General features: G+C 42.5%; 1 protein-coding gene across 1 annotated transcript in view; it reads right to left on the reverse strand.

The window, feature by feature from the left end:
- The window catches only part of LOC134211135 (sodium- and chloride-dependent neutral and basic amino acid transporter B(0+)-like), a 727,874-nt gene that overhangs the window by 4,039 nt on the left and 703,156 nt on the right, over positions 1–20,679 (reverse strand). The window contains 1 exon segment of the mRNA XM_062687773.1: positions 9,825–10,056. Within this exon segment, the coding sequence (XP_062543757.1) occupies positions 9,825–10,056 (232 nt within the window).

Consider the following 20,679-nt stretch of genomic DNA (forward strand, 5'->3'; position numbering starts at 1 on the left):
AGCGTTGGAATTAATGATTTGGTTATCGGTTTCGACTTGTAATGTCGAAGACGCTCTGGAAGAGCGTCGGATTGAATGATTTGTGTTCTCATCGGTTTCGACTAGTTATGTCGGAGACGCTCTGGGAAAGCGTCGGATTGAATGATTTCTCGTTAATTCTTGGGGTGACCTAGTAATATTTTTTCATGAATTAATTTGAGTACTGCAATCAAAAGCTTTCATGTTTTTCTTTTGATTGCGCTATTCAAATTAATTCATGAAAAAATGTTACTTAGGTCCTTTTGAAAAGTTAAGCGAGATTTGTTCATCGGTTTCGACTTGTAATGCCGAAGGCGCTCTGGAAGAACTTACCCACGAATACAACGTGCCCACACTTCATCTATTTATCGACTTCAAAGCCGCATATGATACAATCGATCGAGACCAGCTATGGCAGCTTATGCATTTCATTTATTTAGTCTACATCTAAACAGATAACACTGAATCAAATCAAAATAAACAAATAACACTGAATTTAACGCCACAATACACGGTTCGAGGCCGCATCTCTCCATCCTCGAATACGCCCCACGCTCGCCAAGTCGTTTTGCACCTGGTCTGCTCATCTCGCTCTCTGCGCTCCACGTCGTCTCGTACCTGCCGGTTCGGGAGCGAACACCATCTTTGCAGGGTTGCTGTCCGGCATTATTGCAACATGTTCTGTCCATCGTACCCTTCCGGGTTTAGCAACCTTCATGATACTGGGCTCGCCGTAGAGTACAGTTCTGCCACCTTTGCAAATGTTCGGCCGACAATGTCCATGTCATCCGCGAAATAAATAAATTGACTGGATCTGTTGAAAATCATACCCCGGCTGTTACACCCGGCTCTCCGCATGACACATTCTGGCGCAATGTTGAACAACAGGCACGAAAGTCCATCACCTTGTCTTAGTCCCCGGCGCGATTCGAACGAACTGAAGTGTTCGCCCAAAATCTTTACACAGTTTTGCACACCATCCACCGTTCCTCTGATCAGTCTGGTAAGCTTCCCAGGAAAGCTGTTCTGGTCCATAATTTTTCATAGCTCTACGCGGTCTATACTGTCGTATGCCGCCTTGAAATCAACGAACAGATGGAGTGTTGAGACTTAGTATTCACGGCATTTTTGAAGGATTTGCCGTACAGTAAAGATCTGGTCCGTTGTCGAGCGACCGTCAACGAAGCCGGCTTGTTAACTTCCCTTAAGGTGGGGGCTGGATGTCTTCCATCTTCCGCTGAACTGACGTAGTCATCTCTTCCGCTGCCTTGACTTTCACTGCCTGTACTTTCAGCGCCATTCAAATGTTCCTTGTAGTGCTGCTTCCACCGTTCGATCACCACACGTTCGTCCGTCAAGATGCTCCCATCCTTATCCCGGCACATTTCGGCTCGCGGCACGAAGTCTTTGCGGGATGCGTTGAGTTTCTGATAGAAATTGTGTGTTTCTTGAGAACGACACAGCTGCTCCATCTCCCCGCACTCCGCTTCTTCCAGGCGGCGTTTCTTCTTCTGAAAAGGCGGGTCTGCTGTCTCTGCTTCCGACTATAACGTTCCACGGGGTACCTGCCGGGTACCTTGGTGCAGCGCGACCGTCCGCGCTGCGATCTTCTCCTCCAGAATCTGTCTGCACTCTTCGTCGAACCAATCGTTCCGTTGACTTCGTCTCATATGCCCGACGTTGTTCACCGCTGCGTCGTTAATGGCTGCTTTGACTGTATTCCAGCAGTCATCAAGAAGTGCCCCTTCGAGCTCACCCTCTTCCGGCAACGCTGCTTCGGGATGCTTCGCGTATGCAGTGGCGACATCAGGTTGATTCCCAAGAAACCAAAAGTTGCTTTAAGAGTACATTTTCGCTTAAGCAGCTCAGTGACGCTGATTAAGTGAAAAACTTGAAGGAACTTTTGGTTACTTGGGTTCAGTCGCTCTACATCGTAAAGCGGCGGTCGTCGGTCAGAACATTGATGATGACGGATAATTTTTTGCACAGTGGTCAGAGGCGATGTTGGCGGTTGATTTGTGATTCTGTATGCAGTGGTGATCTCCAGGTGTACCGATACGGGAGGCTGTGTTGGAAGTAGGTGTTGCGATTGGTCATTTTCTTGGAGGCGGCGAAATCAACTAGTCGTAGGCCGTTTTCGTTCGTCAGCCGGTGAGCGCTGAACCTCCCAATAGTCGGTCTAAACTCCTCCTATTGGCCAACCTGAGCGTTCAAATCTCCTATGATGATTTTGACGTCGTGGCTTGGGCAGTAAGTACAGTAAGTACTAAGGGCAAGTAAGTACAGAATACTGCACGTCGGTTCGGTCGTCGGTGCATATGCCATCGGGCATGCATGGTGACTAATGTCCATGTTCGGTTCATAGACACGTCGAACGATCTGGTATCGTTGTAGTTTGTGCGGTCGGGAAGTAAACCAATAGATATGCGTTTGATCGTGTTCCTGCTCGGTGTTCAGGTAGTTAGTATGTTCTTATTTGTACGACCGAATCATGGTTAGGTAAAACCACTGTGTATAAAGAATGGCACTGTCGTATCACTTATCAGAGTGAATCCAGATCCAACGATGCCTACCAACTAACTGATAATCCTTCCTGTGGTTTTTGTGGAGACGCAGAAGTAAACACGGTTTTCAAATGGCAAAAACCACCTACTAATATTCATTCCCTCTTCCTAACTGACTACAAGGACGGCTGGTACCGTTATTGATCATTTGAATATTAGAGTTACTGGAACTTGCACACTGAGAATGCTTGAACAATCCCAGTCCATCATTCAGTAGATTCTTTGTGCAATTTCACTGATTCTGGTTAATCACGGAGTAGCAACCATAGATATATTTAGTCAGTCAAAGCTAAGCTAGTCCCTTTTCGTCGCAGAGGTCTTCGCCGATTGTTCCGGTCCGTACTCTCTTGTTGATTGTTTGCTGATTATGTTTTTATTAAGGCTGGCTTGCGAGGCCTGACACCAATCCCCCTAAATTTCCGGAGGACCATTCCTCCTTATTCCCGGTGGACCATGGTGCACAGTTTCACTTAGAGTCCCTCGCTGACACTCGGACGATGATCAGAACAGACGCTACTGTGAGCCGATCCTGACGAGAACAGACGCTCACTAAGATTTGCACCTCCGGAGAAGAGCAAACTCCCCCTTCCCTGTCTGCATACGACCATAGTTCCCACCGGAATTGGTTACCCGATCTTCCCTAAGGTTGCTCGTATCCCGGCCAGCACCACGAGGAGGTTGGGATAGGAGCTGCTGGATAAGAGGTTAAGGACCGCAAAATGGAGTTTATTTTATTCATTCAGGTACGCGAAGTACCAATGGTACGATTTACCCAGCATTTGCCGTGGCAGCTTATGCACGAAAACGGATTTCCGGATAAGCTGATACGGTTGATCAAGGCAACGATGGATCGAGTGATGAGCGTAGTTCTAGTTTCAGGGGTATTCTCGTGTCCCTTCAAAACGCGCCGAGGGTTACGGCAAGGTGATGGTCTTTCGTGTCTGCTATTCAACATCGCTTTGGAGGTGTAATACGAAGGGCAGGGATTGACACGAGTGGTAATGATATTCACGAAGTCCGTTCAGTTATTTGGTTTCGTCGACGACATTGATATCTTGGCACGTAACTTTGAGAGGATGGAGGAAGCCTACATCAGACTGAGCTAAACGGATTGGAGTTAGTTATTCTTCTAATCTCCAAGCTCGTCTTAAGACGAAAATACTTCTATTATTATTTCAGCAATTTTCAATTGCACAGATTTCGAAACAAAAAATAAATTATGTGAATAATATATATTTTGATACATTTTCAAGAGTTGTTTGGAATTATATTAAAAAATTCTACAAATACTTAAAAAATGTCTTCATGATTTAGTATGTTATATTTTGAAATATTACAGTTTAGTATTTTTCCACAAATAACCTAATATAATATAAGATTAGGTCTTGCTTAGCCGTGCGGTAAGACGCGCGGCTACAAAGCAAGACCATGCTGAGGGTGGTTGGGTTCGATTCTGGGTGCCGGTCTAGGCAATTTCGGATTGGAAATTGTATCGACTTCCTGGGCATAAAAGTATCATCGTGTTAGCCTCATGATATACGAATGCAAAAATGGTAACATGGCTAAGAAACCTCGCAGTTAATAACTGTGGAAGTGCTTAATGAACACTAAGCTGCGAGGCGGCTCTGTCCCAGTGTGGGGATGTAATGCCAATAAGAAGAAGAATATAAGATTATGATGGTGAAAGATATTCTATAAGATGTTTTTCACTTATTTCGGAAAATAAGGAATAAGTTCCAAAACCTTGAAAATTACAATATTCCAATATTCCAAGAACGTTCAAACTTCTTGATAATAGATTCAAGATTATAATTTAATGGATGGAAGACTGGAAAAAGAAAACACAATTCTAGAACTTTAAAATGTAAAGCCGAATAAATTATGATTTATTTATTTATTATCAGACTAAAGCCGGAGTGGCCTGTGCTGCACAAAAAGTCTTCTCCATTCGGCTCGGTCCATGGCTGCACTTCACCAACCACGCAGTCTGCGGAGGGTCCGCAAGTCGTCCTCCACCTGATCGATTCACCTTGCCTGCTGTGCACCTCGCCTTCTTTGTTCCTGTCGGATCGTTGTCGAGAACCATTTTCACTGAATTACGGTCTAACATTCTGGCTACGTGCCCAGCCCACCGCAGTCGTCCAATTTTAACGGTGTGAACAATGAATGGTTCTCCCAGCAGCATATACAACTCGTGGTTCATTCGTCTCCTCCACGTACCGTCCGCCATCTGAACCTCATAATAGATGGTATGCAGCACTTTCCTTTCAAAACCCCAGTGCGCGTTGGTCCTCCATGAGCATCGTCCAGGTCTCGTGTCCGTAGAGAAATACCTGTCTTATAAGTGTTTTGTAGATAGTCAGTTTGGTACGGCGGCGAACTCTATTCGATCGGAGCGTCTTGCGGAGTCCAAAGTATGTGCGATTTCCAGCCACTATGCGTCTCCGAATTTCACTGCTGGTATCGTTATCGGCAGTCACCAGTGAGCCCAAGTACACGAATTCTTCAACTACCTCAATTTCGTCACCACCGATAGAAACTCGTGGTGGGTGGCTTACATTGACCTCTCAAGAGCCTCTTCCTATCATGTACTTCGTCTTCGATGTGTTGATGACTAGTCCAATCCGTTTAACTTCGCTTTTCAGTCTGATGTAGGCTTCCTCCCTCCTCTCAAAGTTAAGTGCCATGATATCAATGTCGTCGGCGAAACCAAATAACTGGACGGACTTCATGAAAATCGTACCACTCGTGTCAATCCCTGCCCTTCGTATTACACCCTCCAAAGCGATGTTGAATAGCAGACACGAGAGACCATCACCTTGTTGTAACCCTTTACGCGTTTCGAAGGGACTCGAGAATGCCCTGAAACTCGAACTACGCACATTACCCGATCCAACGTCGCCTTGATCATCCGTATCAGTTTATCCGGAAGTCCGGTTTCGTGCATTATCGGCCATAGCTGGTCCTGATGGATTGTATCATATGCGGCTTTGAAGTCGATAAATAGATGATGTGGGCACGTTGTATTCGCGGCATTTCTGCAATACCTGACGTATGGCGAACACCCGGTCTGTGGATCCTGATCCTCCCAAACCTTGGTAATCACCCAGCGCAGCGCTCTAGCCAGTGCCTCACCATCGTGTTTAAACAGCTCTCCAGGTAGTTGGTCAACCCAGGGGCTTTGTTGTTTTCAGCCGGCCGATCTATTCCTGGATTTCCTGGAGATTCGAAGCTGGTAGTCGTGTCCTGCGCGCGTGCTCCTAGGTTCATTACCATACCGCCACCGCTGTCTGCCATATCGCCATTCAGGTGTTCTTCGTAGTGCTGCCGCCATCTTTGGATCACCTCACGCTCGTTTGTAAGAAGGTTCCGTTTATGTCTCACACATATCGGGTTGTGGCACGTGGCCCTTACGTGAACGGTTTAACTTCTCATAGAACTTTCGTGCGTTATTAGCGCGGTACAGTTCCTCCGTCTCTTCACGGTATCGATCTTCCTGCTGGCGCTTTTTCCTCCGGAAAATCGAGTTTTGTCTGTTCAGCACCCGCTTGTATCGTGCCGCCTCGTTCGCCCTCGTGTGGTGTTGCAGCAATCTCGCCCATGCTGCATTCTTCTCCTCAACTAACTGCTCACATTCGCCGTCATACCAGTCGTTTCTCTGATCCGGAGCCACCGTGCCTACTGCAGCGGTTGCAGTGCTTCCAATGGCGGATCGAATATCTCTCCAGCCATCTTCAAGAGATGCTGCGCCTAGCTGCTCTTCCGTTGGGAGTGCCACTTCCAGCTGCTGCGCGTAGTCTTGGGCTAGTCTACCGTCTTGTAACCGCCCAATGTTGTTGCGGCGGACGACTCCGACGCGTGTTGTACACCATCGAGAGTTTTGAGCGCAGACATACTGCAACGAGGTAGTGGTCGGATTCAATATTAGCACTGCGGTAAGTGCGTACGTTCGTGATGTCAGAGAAGAATTTGCCTTCAACTAGAACGTGGTCGATTTGGTTTTCCGTTACTTGATTAGGTAATCACCTAATGTGGCCATGTGGATATTCTTGCGGGGAAGAAAGTGCTTCGGACCAGTAGATTATCCTGTCGCAACCTGCGAAGTTTAGCGACTTGCAGTTCCATGTTCCAAGCTTCCAATCGTAATCCTTTATTCGTCGCCCAGGTCGTTGCCGATTGTATCGAGTCGTATTATCTTCTATGTCGTTCGTAATAGTTGTTTTAAAGGCGGCTTATTGGGCCTGCGCAAACCTCCTGTCTCGTCGGAGGCCGTCGTGTCAGGGCTGTTTAGCGCCCCACCTAACACCAGGATTCTGGGCTTGTGCGCTTTGAGCGCGGATACTTGCGGATACATGCAGCTTTTTATAGGAATTTAACAGGGCCCACTGTCAAACCCCACCACATCCTAGGTAGGCGCCACAACTCGCAGATGGCCTGAGGAGGGATCGTCCAGCCCTTGGACATAGTTCCTGCTGCCCCAAAGGGATACAAGCGCATATTAAATATATTGTTGCATGAAAATTGATCTTTTCATTTACAAACACATCACCATATTCATGAGGGACTATACATTCACAAGTGTTTATAAATTTGAATAATAGTAACTGTCGACAACAACGCTGTTTTGCTCTATAGGTAGCAAATGGCATTGTAGTCAGAATATAATTAACCGCGTCAGCCACTGAAAGTTGTTGAACTTTGGGATTTGATCATCTGTCGGTAGGCAGTTTTATTACTTTTAATGAACCTTTAACTTATATAAAACGTTATGTTTAAAGTTTATGAAACCAAGATGTCTAGCAGCGAGGAAACTTTTTACGACAGCGACAAAGATCCAGCATATGACGAGGAGCTTGAATCTGAATCATGTGGATCATCCATTTCTGAGGTGGAATTATCAGCAGATGAAAATGTACCAAACAGCCGTTAAGCGAATGATGCAGCATTCAAATTTCATTCAATTCAAAATTTTGGATGCACATCATAAGTAAAACCAGTACCGAAGAAATTGATCACAAATTTATAACTTCCGGTCATTCGTATATGGAGTGCGATCAGGATTTCGGAATAATCGAAAAATCTAAAAAACGGACACAATACGTGTTTGTTCCTGATGATTGGATTAATATTGTAAAAACTGCAAGCAAAAAATTTAAAGTCATTAGGATGGGAATCAAGAGTTTCAAATCAATCGAAAACATGCAGAAAGTTGTTTCCAATAAGCAAATTAAAGGCATAAGAGCTATGCAATGGATACGCATAGTGAGATCATCGTCATTTACCTTGCTTTACAAAAACTCATTGGAAGATGATGAACCATTCCAATCGATCGATATGCGACAAAGAAAACAAGGGCGCCCTATGTCGGCCTCGGCGATTAATTTGGGCGTTTTATACAAGGAACATCTGCCAATCAAGATAGCTAAGTATAACGACCTTCAGAAGCTCATGAACTATCTTCCTCCAGTTAATCATGAATTTTACACTACGCTTAAGCACACCTCCGGCAAAAACAAACAAAATAAAGACGATGCTGCCGAAGGTGATTATCTCATGTGAACACTAATCTTCCCTTATGTATAATGTATAATGATTATTGAAATGAAATAAACTTATTCTCAAGTATTTCTCTTTATTTCTGATTTATGAATAAATGCACTGATAAAATCATTTGGTGGAAAAGGGATATAAGCCACTTGTTTGGAGGCAAAGGGGTGTAAGTGACCATAGTCAAAAAATCTAATTTTCAATATTATTGGGCCATATGTTATAAATATATATTTATCCCGCCTAGACTTCAACATTAATTATGTAGAAACTACTAGTGACATTTTAATTGTGTTTCAATTAACGCTGATTTTTTTATGGCATAATAAAGTTTCGCTTCAATATCTCTAAACCATTTTTTTGTCACTTACACCCCTCTGCTTCTGACCCCCTCAAATTCAATTTAGCACGTAAAAGAATAACATCAATATCAGTAATGAGCATTTTTATTTTCTCCGTAACTTGACTTACAAACGACAAATCGTTTCGCAACAACAACTGCCTTTCAGCTTAGGAAGTATTCTATGTAGTCAACGTGTTGATTATCATTAAATAGTTAATGGGCAACCTCACGGAACGATCTTTCACATAAGGGTCGATTGTCACAGTAATTTCCATACAAACTTCAAATGACGTGTGCACAATCAATTTACATCCAAATTTGCTAAAAAATTTGGATGATTATCAAAATGGCAAATGCAATCGTTTAGGCATCGTGAAGCAAAAAAGTCAAAATTTGAGTCACTCTAATGGCCATGGATCGCGGCTCATGTGTTAGCCACGGCTAACTTCTTTCAAACAATTACAATACCTTAGTAATGATATCTAGAGTAGAGATGCGGGAGTCATCTTACTGGTGTTGGTGGTTGTCACCCATGAGGACAAAGATCGATGGAAAACAAATAGTTAATCTTGACCACAAATTAGAGGATCAAAAATTGACTATCTAACGTTTAAAAAAGGTACCTTGAGAAAAAACCTTTTTACCTAAAAATCTAACAGAAATTTCTATTCAATCTGCAAAGAACCTATCAAGCTAGAATTTAAATATTTGTTTATGAATTTTCAATATTATTCCTCGATATTCCTCGACTTTTCAAATTTTTAGGTAGTCAGCAACCTATCAAATAAATTATGATAAAAGGAATTATAGACTTCATTTTCAAGTCTGCATGAGGTATGCAAAACGATCAATGCAACCATTACTAATCTATTGTTGTGTATTTACAATGTTCTGAAAACTTAGATGTGAATATGTGCACTATGTGGAAGATTTTTGAAAAATGTGTTGGAGGTAACAACTTTCCTTCGATGGGATTGGAACCCACGACACTCAGTACTGAGGGGAAGTGGTTACCTCCAATACATTTTTCAAATAAAAAAATCTTCGAAATAATGTAGGGGAAATGACGGCTTCGGTAGGTTTGTTCTATTATTGTCAGGGTTTTTTTTGTTGACCAAATTTTATGAAATTTGGCCATAATATTCTTTGTATGTTTAGGCCAAATTTGAGCACAATTAGTTTTATAAAATCCCACTGCCAATAATAAAACAAAACCTGCCAAATCCGTCATTCACCCTACATATTCACTTTTAAGAACATTGTAAAACATTGTCCATGTCGAGTGGTCCAATACCCAATTAACTTTGATTGAACTGCCATATTGGTTGCACCTACTATTGTACTTTACTTACCCTTGAGGAAGGGAGCGGCGCGCCACATGTGCGCCGAACCCTGGCCGAGGAACTGCCCCAGCGAAATTTCAAGCAACACCACCGGTAATCCGACCAGGAGCAGGAGTATGACGTACGGCACGAGAAAAGCGGACCCATGCTGTTGGAGTTCACGTGGGAATCGGGCCACATTGGCGTAGGTCAGGTTCAGACACAGGCACAGTATCACGCCGCGAAATATAGATGATCTTGACTGCAAAGAAAGAGGATGGCGAAAGGAAATACTTTAATTGAGTGTCATTAATAAAAGCATCATTATGATGGTGGTCTGCGTAAAAAAGTGATACCTTCTATTAAATTGGAAGGCAAACATATTTTTCAAGATTATATAAACGTGGCACCCTGATAGGACAAGGCGAAGAAGGGTTAAATGTTGGGAGTGATGGTCTAATACGCTCTTGTGATTCGGCTGTCAAAACAAGCAGCATCTGAATGTATGAGCGCCTTGTAATCTAACACAGCTTTCATGCTCTTAAACTTGGGCAATTTTTTTCCCAAAGGATTTTGGTAAGTATTTTATCTGGAGTCTAGTATGCGACATAGCTTCGAAAATTAATGAAAGAAGAACTATTTTGCATAACTCAACAGCATTCAAAACATGTATAGACATTTGGACACGGTAGATGGAAGAAATTATCAACAGGTGAAACACAAATAAATCACAGTTTTGGATGGACATTCAGTTCTTTTTAGTAAAGTTTAAATTTAGTCGGGTCTGAGTCAAGGCCTTACAGTTGTGGTCCAAAAGCGTATCTGTAAAGATTACAACGTGGTGGAATGAAATAGAATAGTACCAAACTCGTCTTATGACAGGTTAAGACATTCGATTAAAATTCCTCAATTGTTCATACTAGACCATCTTCTCCCATGCCATTGCAAGTGAGAGCTCAGGTGCACTAAATCAACCGGCGAGCGTAGAGAAGTAGGTCTGGAAATTGCTTGCACAAGCTGGTTCTCCTAATCGAAACTAGCATAGCCCTAGCACCACAGCGCAACGAAGAGTCTGTTAGAATTAATGTTTTCGTGTAGTGGGTTGGACGTTTTTCCCGGTGGGATGTGAAGTGAACGTGAAATGTAGATTTAAAATACACCGCGAGCAATTGCAATAGAATAGGCCGGGAAAGCGCGGTAGGATGCAGAATTATTTTACTGTTAGCAATTTGAAGACTGGTCATCGCGGGAAAGACGGGTTCTCTCTACGGATGGCCTACTGACTGACATAGGAAAATCCGTGTTTGTTTTATGCTGGGGAACTGCATTGAAGGTAGCAATCGTGGTAGATGTAGTGCGTTGCAAGCGTCACCTAGCGTAATGGATTTTCGAACATATTACTGATAATTTGAATCATAAATGTAAGTTAATGTGTTTCACTTACATTTAAATTAAGTACATTTAATCAAAAACAAATTGTTTTAACAAATAATAACAATAAAAACATCGGGATGCTTAACAAAATCGTGAATGCGTAGTCTGGTAACGCTGGTGAATATTGTCCTCTGACTTGCATCAGCAGTAGCTAGCAAAGTGGACATAAATCACGCATTTGCGACGCACAGTCATGAAAACTATTCAACATATATGATCAAGACGAAAATCGGCTGTCAAAAATCTGTTTTTAGAGATAGAGCCTTGCTTGTTTAGCAAAAATGTTCAAATTAACTTTTCCATCCCGGAAAAATATTGCACAGGTCTGGTTACGGGCGTTAGGATGATCTAGAGCATCCAAACTATCCTTGAGTTGTATTTTGATGTTCTAAGTAATCAACACCATACTTTACCATATTCTGGTTGAATAACTGAAACTGCTCTTTGATAAAATCCTACGCCTGTCTAGCGGTATATCTACGATACTCTAAACAGTCCTTGAATTCCGATCTTAATATTCAAATCGATCAACAAGAAGATCTCCGATGTCCCTACTAGTTTTATGAGTTGGAATACCTCCAAAGTAACTCGTAACACCATTACAGACATACCACAGAATTTGTTCGATGTCTACGGCACTCCATACTGTCTTTGAGTACAGATATTAATATTCAAAACGATCAACAAGAAGATTTTTGATGTCCCCACTATTTTATGAGTTGGAATAGTTCCATGGGACTCCGTTACACCATTATAGACACATTACAGAATTCGTTCGACATCTACGACACTCCAAACTATCCATGAGCTCAGATCTTAATATTGAAATCGATCAACATGAAGATCTTCGATGTCTCAACTATTTTTATGAGTTGGAATAGCTCCACGAGACTTCATTACACCATTATTCATTTATTCATTAATCCTTGTTTGTTTGCGTAGTATCCACCCAATTACAATCCTGTTGTGTAACCGGCGAACGGTCAGCTTCTCGATAGCCAGACAGTTGTTTACATCTGATATACCATTGTTTTTCACGGACTGTACTCTACCGATGCAGCGATCGTCGATAGGTATATAACTGGTTAGAAATATCTAACCATGGAAGGCTCTGCGCTATGCATCGTGTTGGGATGAGAGTCTTTATAGAGACTAAGCTAAGCGTTTTTAGATAGAGTCGAATGAAAGGGAGATTAGAGAAGGCGGCCAGTTGTAATGTACATAGGTCAGAGAAGATTAGTTAGTTGCAAAGAGGTCGTCGGGAAATCTGTATCGCTTGCTGATATGCATGAAGAATTGTGTAGTTTGTAATTAACAAGACAAGAATTATTGTTTTTCTTCCTATTTTGAATCCTCTGAAGTGCCTTCTTTCTGGTATTGCAGCAACTAGTCCATATTGGCACAGCATACAACATGGCTGGTCTAAAATTAAGACAAAGTTTTGATTTTCTGTTTATAAGTGGATATAGACACTTAATATATTTGTTACATTTGGCTTGAAGGCCTTAATGTGATTTTTAAAAGTTAATTTTTGATCTAGCAGAAGTCCTAAATATTTAGCTTCGCTAGACCAATTAATTGGAACCCCATTCATAGTGACAATATGTCTGCTAGTAGGTTTCAAATAAGAAGCTCTCGGCTTATGTGGGAAAATTATAAGCTGAGTTTTTGGAAGCATTGGGGAAATTTTCCATTTTGCAAGTAAGTGGAGAAAATATCCAAACTTTTTGCAATCTACTACAAATGACACGAAGGCTTCGCCCTTTGGCTGAAAGGCCCGCGTCATCTGCAAACAAAGATTTTGACACCCTGGTGGTAAATCAGGTAAGTCAGAAGTAAAAATGTTATACAATATGGGCCCCAGTATGCTGCCTTGGGGGACACCAGCCTTTACAGGTTATCTATCAGATTTAGAATTCTGATAGTTTACCTGCAGTGAGCGATCTGATAAATAATTTTGGATCAGTTTAATGATGTACAGAGGAAAATTAAAAATTCATCAATTTTACAATCAAACCTTCATGCCAAACACTGTCAAATGCTTTCTCTATATCAAGAAGAGCAACTCCAGTCGAATATCCTTCAGATTTGTTAAGTCGAATCAAGTTCATAACTCTTAATAACTGATGAGTGGTTGAATGCCCATGGCGAAAACCAAATTGCTCATCAGCAAAAATAGAATTGTCATTAATATGAACCATCATTCTATTTAAAATAATCTTTTCAAACAGTTTGCTTATTGAAGAAAGCAAACTGATCGGGCGATAACTAGAAGCCTCAGCTGGATTTTTGTCCGGCTTCAAAATTGGAACAACTTTGGCGTTTTTCCATTTATCTGGGAAGTATGCCAATTGAAAACATTTGTTAAATAAATTAACCAAAAGGATAAAGAGCTCTCAGGAAGTTTTTGATAACCTAGAAATTCGGGTTTGAAAGTTGCCAATAGTGATCTCCAGGCCAATGATCTCAAATCTTTCTACGTAACACCCTTTGAACCAGATCAAAGTGAAGAGGACGTCAAAATTTACGCCTCCGACATTTCGAATGCACACCGTCCCTAATAAAAGTGACAAAACTAGTTCCTCGAGGCAAAACATAGCAGATCTTTCGTTTGTGTCTTTTAAAATAACAGTTTGTAAAACATTTTCAAACGTTATCAGCGACGCATGGTATTGGCCGGAAGGGGTTACTGTACGCCCTTTTGATTTGAATCAAAAAAATGGATCCTTCGTTCGTCTTCCGAACAACTCTTAAACAGCAAAATCTTCACCGAAAAGAATCAGCTCTCCTCACCAGGATGCACAACATATAGCACTTTGGAAGCCCCGGAGCCTCCCATTGCAGTCGAGACCTTCCAGCCAGCGCTCATCAGTCATCCTGGTCCTGCGTATGGGTCCGGTATAAGGGGCTTCCAGCCTGTGCAATCAGGCAAGTATTACTCGATTATGAACACTGCCCGCTCTGAAGACATTTCCTCCCGCAGCTCCAATATCACCGATTTGGCTCCAATTTCCCACCACCCAGGACGCATGACAGAAAGCACTTTGGAAGCCCTAGAGCCCCCCATCACAGTCGCGACAATGAAGCCAACGTACATCAGCCGTCCTGGTCCTGTGTTTGGGTCAGGCAGATGGGGCTTCCAGCTCGCGTTACCAGGCAAGTACGATCTAATCAAGGACACCGCTCGCTCTGAAGACATTTCCTCAACAGCTCAACAACCGGGACGCCTGATAATAAGTCCTTTGGAAGTCCCGGAACCTCCCATCACAGTCCTGACCATCCAGCCAGCGTTCAACAGTCGTCCTGGTCCTTCCACCCTGCAGAATCTGGCAAGTACGATTTGAATGAGAACACAGCCCACCCTGAAAACATATCCCTACCCAGCAGCACTTGCATCTCCAGCTCAACACGTCGCAACACCTACCCGAGGCTCGTCATCCACGGCGCGCAATCACCTCCCATGAAAATAATGCAACAACTTCCGCAAACGTTTTGCTGTACTACCAAAACGTTGGTGGAATCAACAGTTCACTTGCCGATTATAAGTTGGCAGTCAGCGATGGGTGTTACGCCATTTATGCTTTTTCCGAAACTTGGCTCAACGAGAAAACCACATCGAATTTGTTATTTGATGCATCATACTCCGTGTACAGACAAGATCGCTCGCCGTCAAATAGCCGTAAACTCACCGGGGGCGGCGTCCTGCTAGCTGTTCGTTCAAGCTTTAAGTCCCGTAAGCTGGATCCTCCATCCGGCTTAGAAGTTGAGCAAATATGGGTCGCTATTTCTACTATCGATGCCACGCTTTACCTCTGTGTTGTTTACTTTCCGCCTGATAGAGTCAACCACGATAACTTAATTGAAAATATTTCAACTCTCTGAACTGGATCGTTTCGCAGCTGACACCAAGAGATAACATCGTTGTTTTAGGGATTTCAATTTGAGTTCAATTTCATGGAAACGAAATTCTTATGGTTCCCTTTTTCCGATTTCCTCTCGATCCTTCATCAGTCAAACATCACGAGAGTTACTTGATGCATTCAGTACTGCTGGCCTCGGACAAATAATGGACATCGAAAACGAGAACAATCGCATTCTCGATCTATGCTTCGTTAGCAATGAACTTTGTACAGATTGCACAGTTCAACAAGCCCCATCGCCGCTTGTTAAAATCAACAGACATCATGCTCCTGCCATAATAAGTTTTAATATTAGCCCTTGTCAGCATTTTCGAGACTCTTCTGAAAGCATTTTGTTTGATTTCAATAAGGCCGATTTCGTTGGCATGAATGATTTTTTATCACACGTCGACTGGGATGGCATATTTCAAGACTGTGACTGTAATTTGGCAGCATCGACTCTGTCCGGAATTATGCTCTATGCTGTTGATCAGTTTGTTCCTAAAACTAATCGGCCAGCTCCAGCCAAACCAGCTTGGTCTAATCGTTTTCTCAAAAAACTCAAAAGGCTCAAGCAGACAGCTTTAAGACAACACAACAAACATCGAACAGAGTCCACAAGATCGCGATATATTGAAGCTAATACTGAATACAAGAAATATAACGATTATTTGTATAATGCTCATCAGGATGATCTGCAACGTCGCTTTAAAGCCAACCCAAAAAGTTTTTGGCGTTACGTCAACGACCAACGGAAAGAGTCCGGATTGCCTCCGACGATGACTAACGGTTTGATAGAAGCCAACTCTACCGAAAGTATTGCAGACATGTTTCGTCTACAATTTAGCAACGTTTTTCAACAATGAGCAGCTCAATTCACAAGATGTTACTACTGCTACAGCGAACGTTCCCTGTTTACAGAATTCCGAGCAATCGATTACTATCACCGGAGATATGGTAACTGCAGCTGGCAAGGAACTGAAATCGTCTACTGGATGTGGACCCGACAATATTCCTTCACTGGTTCTGAAGCGTTGCATTGTTTCTCTTGCATCACCGCTAACAAAAAGTTTTCAATCTGTCATTGACCACAGGAGTTTTCCCAGACTGCTGGAAGCATTCGTATATTTTTCCAGTATTCAAAAAAGGCTGTAAGCGAACTGTCTCTAATTATCGTGGTATAGCCGCGTTGAGTGCCACCTCGAAGCTGCTGGAGCTAATCGTACTTCATAAGCTAGTTCAGTGCTACGCGAATTATATTTCACCGTAATAGCATAGATTTATGCCTAAGCGCTCAACAACTACCAATTTGACTTGCTTCACCTCGTATTTGATACGCCAAATTGAAATAGGTCATCAGGTTGACGCCATCTACACGGATTTATCAGCGGCGTTTGATAAAATGAATCATGAAATTGCAGTTGCCAAGTTTGACAAACTTGGCATGAATGGTAACATGCTTATTTGGCTTCGCTCGTATCTAACCGGCCGCAGCATGTCTGTTAAAATCGGAGACCACGTTTCTTTACCGTTTTTAGTTGGGTCCGGTGTTCCTCAAGGCAGCCACCTCGGTCCATTCTTATTCCTGCTTTACATGAATGATGTGCATCTTGTTTTGAAGTGTCTAAAACTGTCATATGCCGATGATCTGAAGCTATATTTTGCGATAAAAGAGCCTGATGACGCTGCCTTTCTGCAACTACAACTGGAAACCTTTGCCGAATGGTGTCACAATAATCGAATGTCATTGAACGTCTCCAAATGTTCGATTATTTCGTTCGGACGCAAACACTCGCCCTACCATTTCGACTATGCAATTGGAGAGATACCGCTGAAGCGTGAATCAACAGTGAAAGACTTGGGAATACTCATCGATTCTAAATTAACCTTCAAGGACCACGCTTCGTATATTGTATCAAAAGCTTCATCGCAGCTAGGATTCTTGTTCCGTTTTGGAAAGCAGTTCAACGACGTATACTGTCTGAAGGCACTATATTGCTCCATTGTGCGTCCTATTTTGGAGTATTCGTCTGCCGTTTGGTCCCCATATTACCAGAATGAAATTCAACGAATCGAAGCTCTACAAAGGAAATTCATCCGCTTTGCACTGCGTCGCCTCAGGTGGAGGGACCCGCTTAATCTACCCAGTTATCCTAGTCGATGTAAGCTGATTAATCTGGATCTGCTTGAAGCGAGGCGGAACGTGGTAAAAGTCTGTTTTATCGGCGATTTGTTACAAGATCATATAGATTGTTCATCTCTGCTAAGTGCGTTGAACATAAACTCCCGTTGTCGCAATCTTCGCATGCACTCATTTTTTAGTATTCCCACCGCAAGAACCAACTATGGGTTACATGAACCGTTGCGTAGTATGTGCCGCTTGTTCAATACATGTTATTTTGTGTTCGATTTTAACGTGTCTAGGGAAACAAATAAGTGTAGTTTTAAACGTATTTTATGTTAGATTTATATATAGTGTAGTTCTGAAGTCATTGGGGTATAATTTTATCTGTTGGCCTAAATAAATAAATAAATAAATAAATAAATAAATAAATAAGTATGTAGAAAATACCATCATCACCCGGGGCTTTCATATTTTTAAATTTTCTAGTAATAGATCTCACTTCATCCAAATTAGTTAACAAAGGAAGGTTCAAAAACATTATCTTGGTTGAGAATGTCTTCGAAGCTTCGTGTAACCTGATTCCTCAATCCTAGTGAGACCTAGACTAAAATTATGGGCACTCTCGAACTGCTGAGCAAGTTTTTGAGCCTTTTCGCCATTTGTTAATAAAATTTTATTTCCCTCTTTAAGCGCTGGAATTGGCTTTTGAGGTTTTTAAGAATTTTGTTAATTTCAAAAGGGTTTCGAACTGGGATCCAACTTCGAGACATTATTCTCAAAGTTGGTATTTCTCAGAATAGCGAAACGTTTTTAATTTCATTTTGCAAATCTCGCCAAATAACTTTCAACGCGGGATCGCGAGTTCTTTGATATTGCCTTCTTCTCACATTTTTAAGACGTATTAGTAGCTGAAGATCGTCGTCAATAATAATGGAGTTGAATTTAACTTCACATTTCGGAATTGCAATGCCTCTGGCTTCGACAATTAAATTTGTCAAAGATACGAGAGCATTATCAATATCACTTTTGGTATCGAGAGGAATATCAACATCAAAATTCCTATAAGACATAAGACATCCATAAAGATCCATGGCGAAGGAAGATCCATAAAGTACGTCACGCAAAACAATTACCATTTTCCATACCAAAGAACCCTAAGCTCAAAACTCAATTGCAGTTCTGATTGAGAATTCTGTAATATGTATAAAATATATCTTCTTTTTCTTATTGGCATTACATCCCCATATTGCGACAGAACCGCCTCGCAGCTTAGTGTTCATTAAGCACTTCCACAGTTATTAACTGCGAGGTTTCTAAGCCAAGTTACCATTTTTGCATTCGTATATCATGAGGCTAATACGATGATACTTTTTTGCCCAGGGAAGTCGAGACAATTTCCAATCTGAAAATTGCCTAGACCGGCACCGGGAATCGCCAGCCACCCTCAGCATGGTCTTGCTTTGTAGCCGCGCGTCGTATTACACGGCTAAGGAGGGCCCTACGTAAAATATATTATGTATAATAAGTATGAAGCAAGTAAGTATGAGAGTGCCAACGCCTTCGGGGTGCAACTTACTCTAATTATGATCGATTATGGAGTAACAACAATTCACATATACAGCCGATCATCAAGGGATGCCATGGTCCCTGTAGACCAAGCTTTGTTCAATAACACTATTGACGATAAACGAAAAAAATGTTGATGCCGTGATTGTGATCATAATAACACGTTTTATTTTACTGATGTCCATTGGAGCAGTTCCACATAACAAGCAAGTTAGGGAGCCTATGCATCACTTTGTGATAGAATTCTAGAGTTCCGTGATTATTCTGGGAATACTGTGGTTTTTATATAACAGTGTAATGATGTTCAATGATGCTTCTCCAACTAATAAACAAGCTTAAGAACCTATGAATCATTCTGTTGGTCTTTTAGACCTCCAATATCTGAACTCATGTATTTATTTATTTATTTATTTATCATCAGACTAAGGCCGGAGTGGCCTGTGCTGCACATAAAAGACTTCTCCATTCAGCTCGGTTCATGGCTGCACTTCGCCAACCACGCAGTCTGCGGAGGGTCCGCAAGTCGTCCTCCACCTGATCGATCCACCTTGCCCGCTGTGCACCTCGCCTTCTTGTTCCCGTCGGATCGTTGTCGAGAACCATTTTCACCGGATTACTGTCCGACATTCTGGCTACGTGCCCGGCCCACCGCAGTCTTCCGATTTTCGCGGTGTGAACGATGGATGGTTCTCCCAACAGCTGATGCAACTCGTGGTTCATTCGCCTCCTCCACGTACCGTCCGCCATCTGCAACCCACCATAGATGGTACGCAACACTTTCCTTTCGAAAACTCCCAGTGCGCGTTGGTCCTCCACGAGCATCGTCCAGGTCTCGTGTCCGTAGAGAACTACCGGTCTTATAAGCGTTTTGTAGATAGTCAGTTTGGTACGGCGGCGAACTCTATTCGATCGGAGCGTCTTGAAAGTACGTACGATTTCCAGCCACTATGCGTCTCCGAATTTCTCTGCTGGTATCGTTATCGGCGGTCACCAGTGAGCCCAAGTACACGAATTCTTCAACCACCTCGATTTCGTCACCACCGATACAAACTCGTGGTGGGTGGCTCACATTGACCTCTCTTGAGCCTCTTCCTATCATGTACTTCGTCTTCGACGTGTTGATGACTAGTCCAATCCGTTTAGCTTCGCTTTTCAGTCTGATGTAGGCTTCCTCCATCCTCTCAAAGTTACGTGCCATGATATCAATGTCGTCAGCGAAACCAAATAACTGGACGGACTTCGTGCAAATCGTACCACTCGTGTCAATTCCTGCCCTCCGTATTACTCCCTCCAAAGCGATGTTGAATAGCAGACACGAAAGACCATCACCTTGCCGTAACCCTCTACGCGTTTCGAAGGGACTCGAGAATGCCCCTGAAACTCGAACTACTACTCACCCGATCCATCGTCGCCTTGATCAACCGTATCAGTTTATCCGGAAATCCGTTTTCGTGCATTAGCTGCCATAGCTGGTCCCGATCGATTGTATCATATGCGGCTTTGAAGTCGATAAAGAACTAATGTATGGTACCGTATATATTCTGGGAATGTTATGATTTGTACTTATATACTGGTGCCATGATGTTCCACGGGGATTCTCCAACTATTACACAAGCTCGGAAACAAATGAATCACTCTGTTGGTATTGAAGACCTCCAATATCAATAATGGCTTGGAGTACCTCAGGAACATTGGGAACGTTGTGATTTGTATATACTGGTGTTCCATGGGGTTGGTCTAACTGATACACAAGACAAGGATCCTACGAGTCACTCTGTTGGTGTTGTAGACCTTCAATATCTGAACTCAATAATAGTTTTGAGTACCGTAGCTATTCTGGGAATGTAGATTTTTTTATATA

This window comes from Armigeres subalbatus, chromosome 2 (genome assembly GCF_024139115.2).
Source record: "Armigeres subalbatus isolate Guangzhou_Male chromosome 2, GZ_Asu_2, whole genome shotgun sequence".
NCBI classification, from domain to species: Eukaryota; Metazoa; Arthropoda; class Insecta; order Diptera; family Culicidae; genus Armigeres; species Armigeres subalbatus.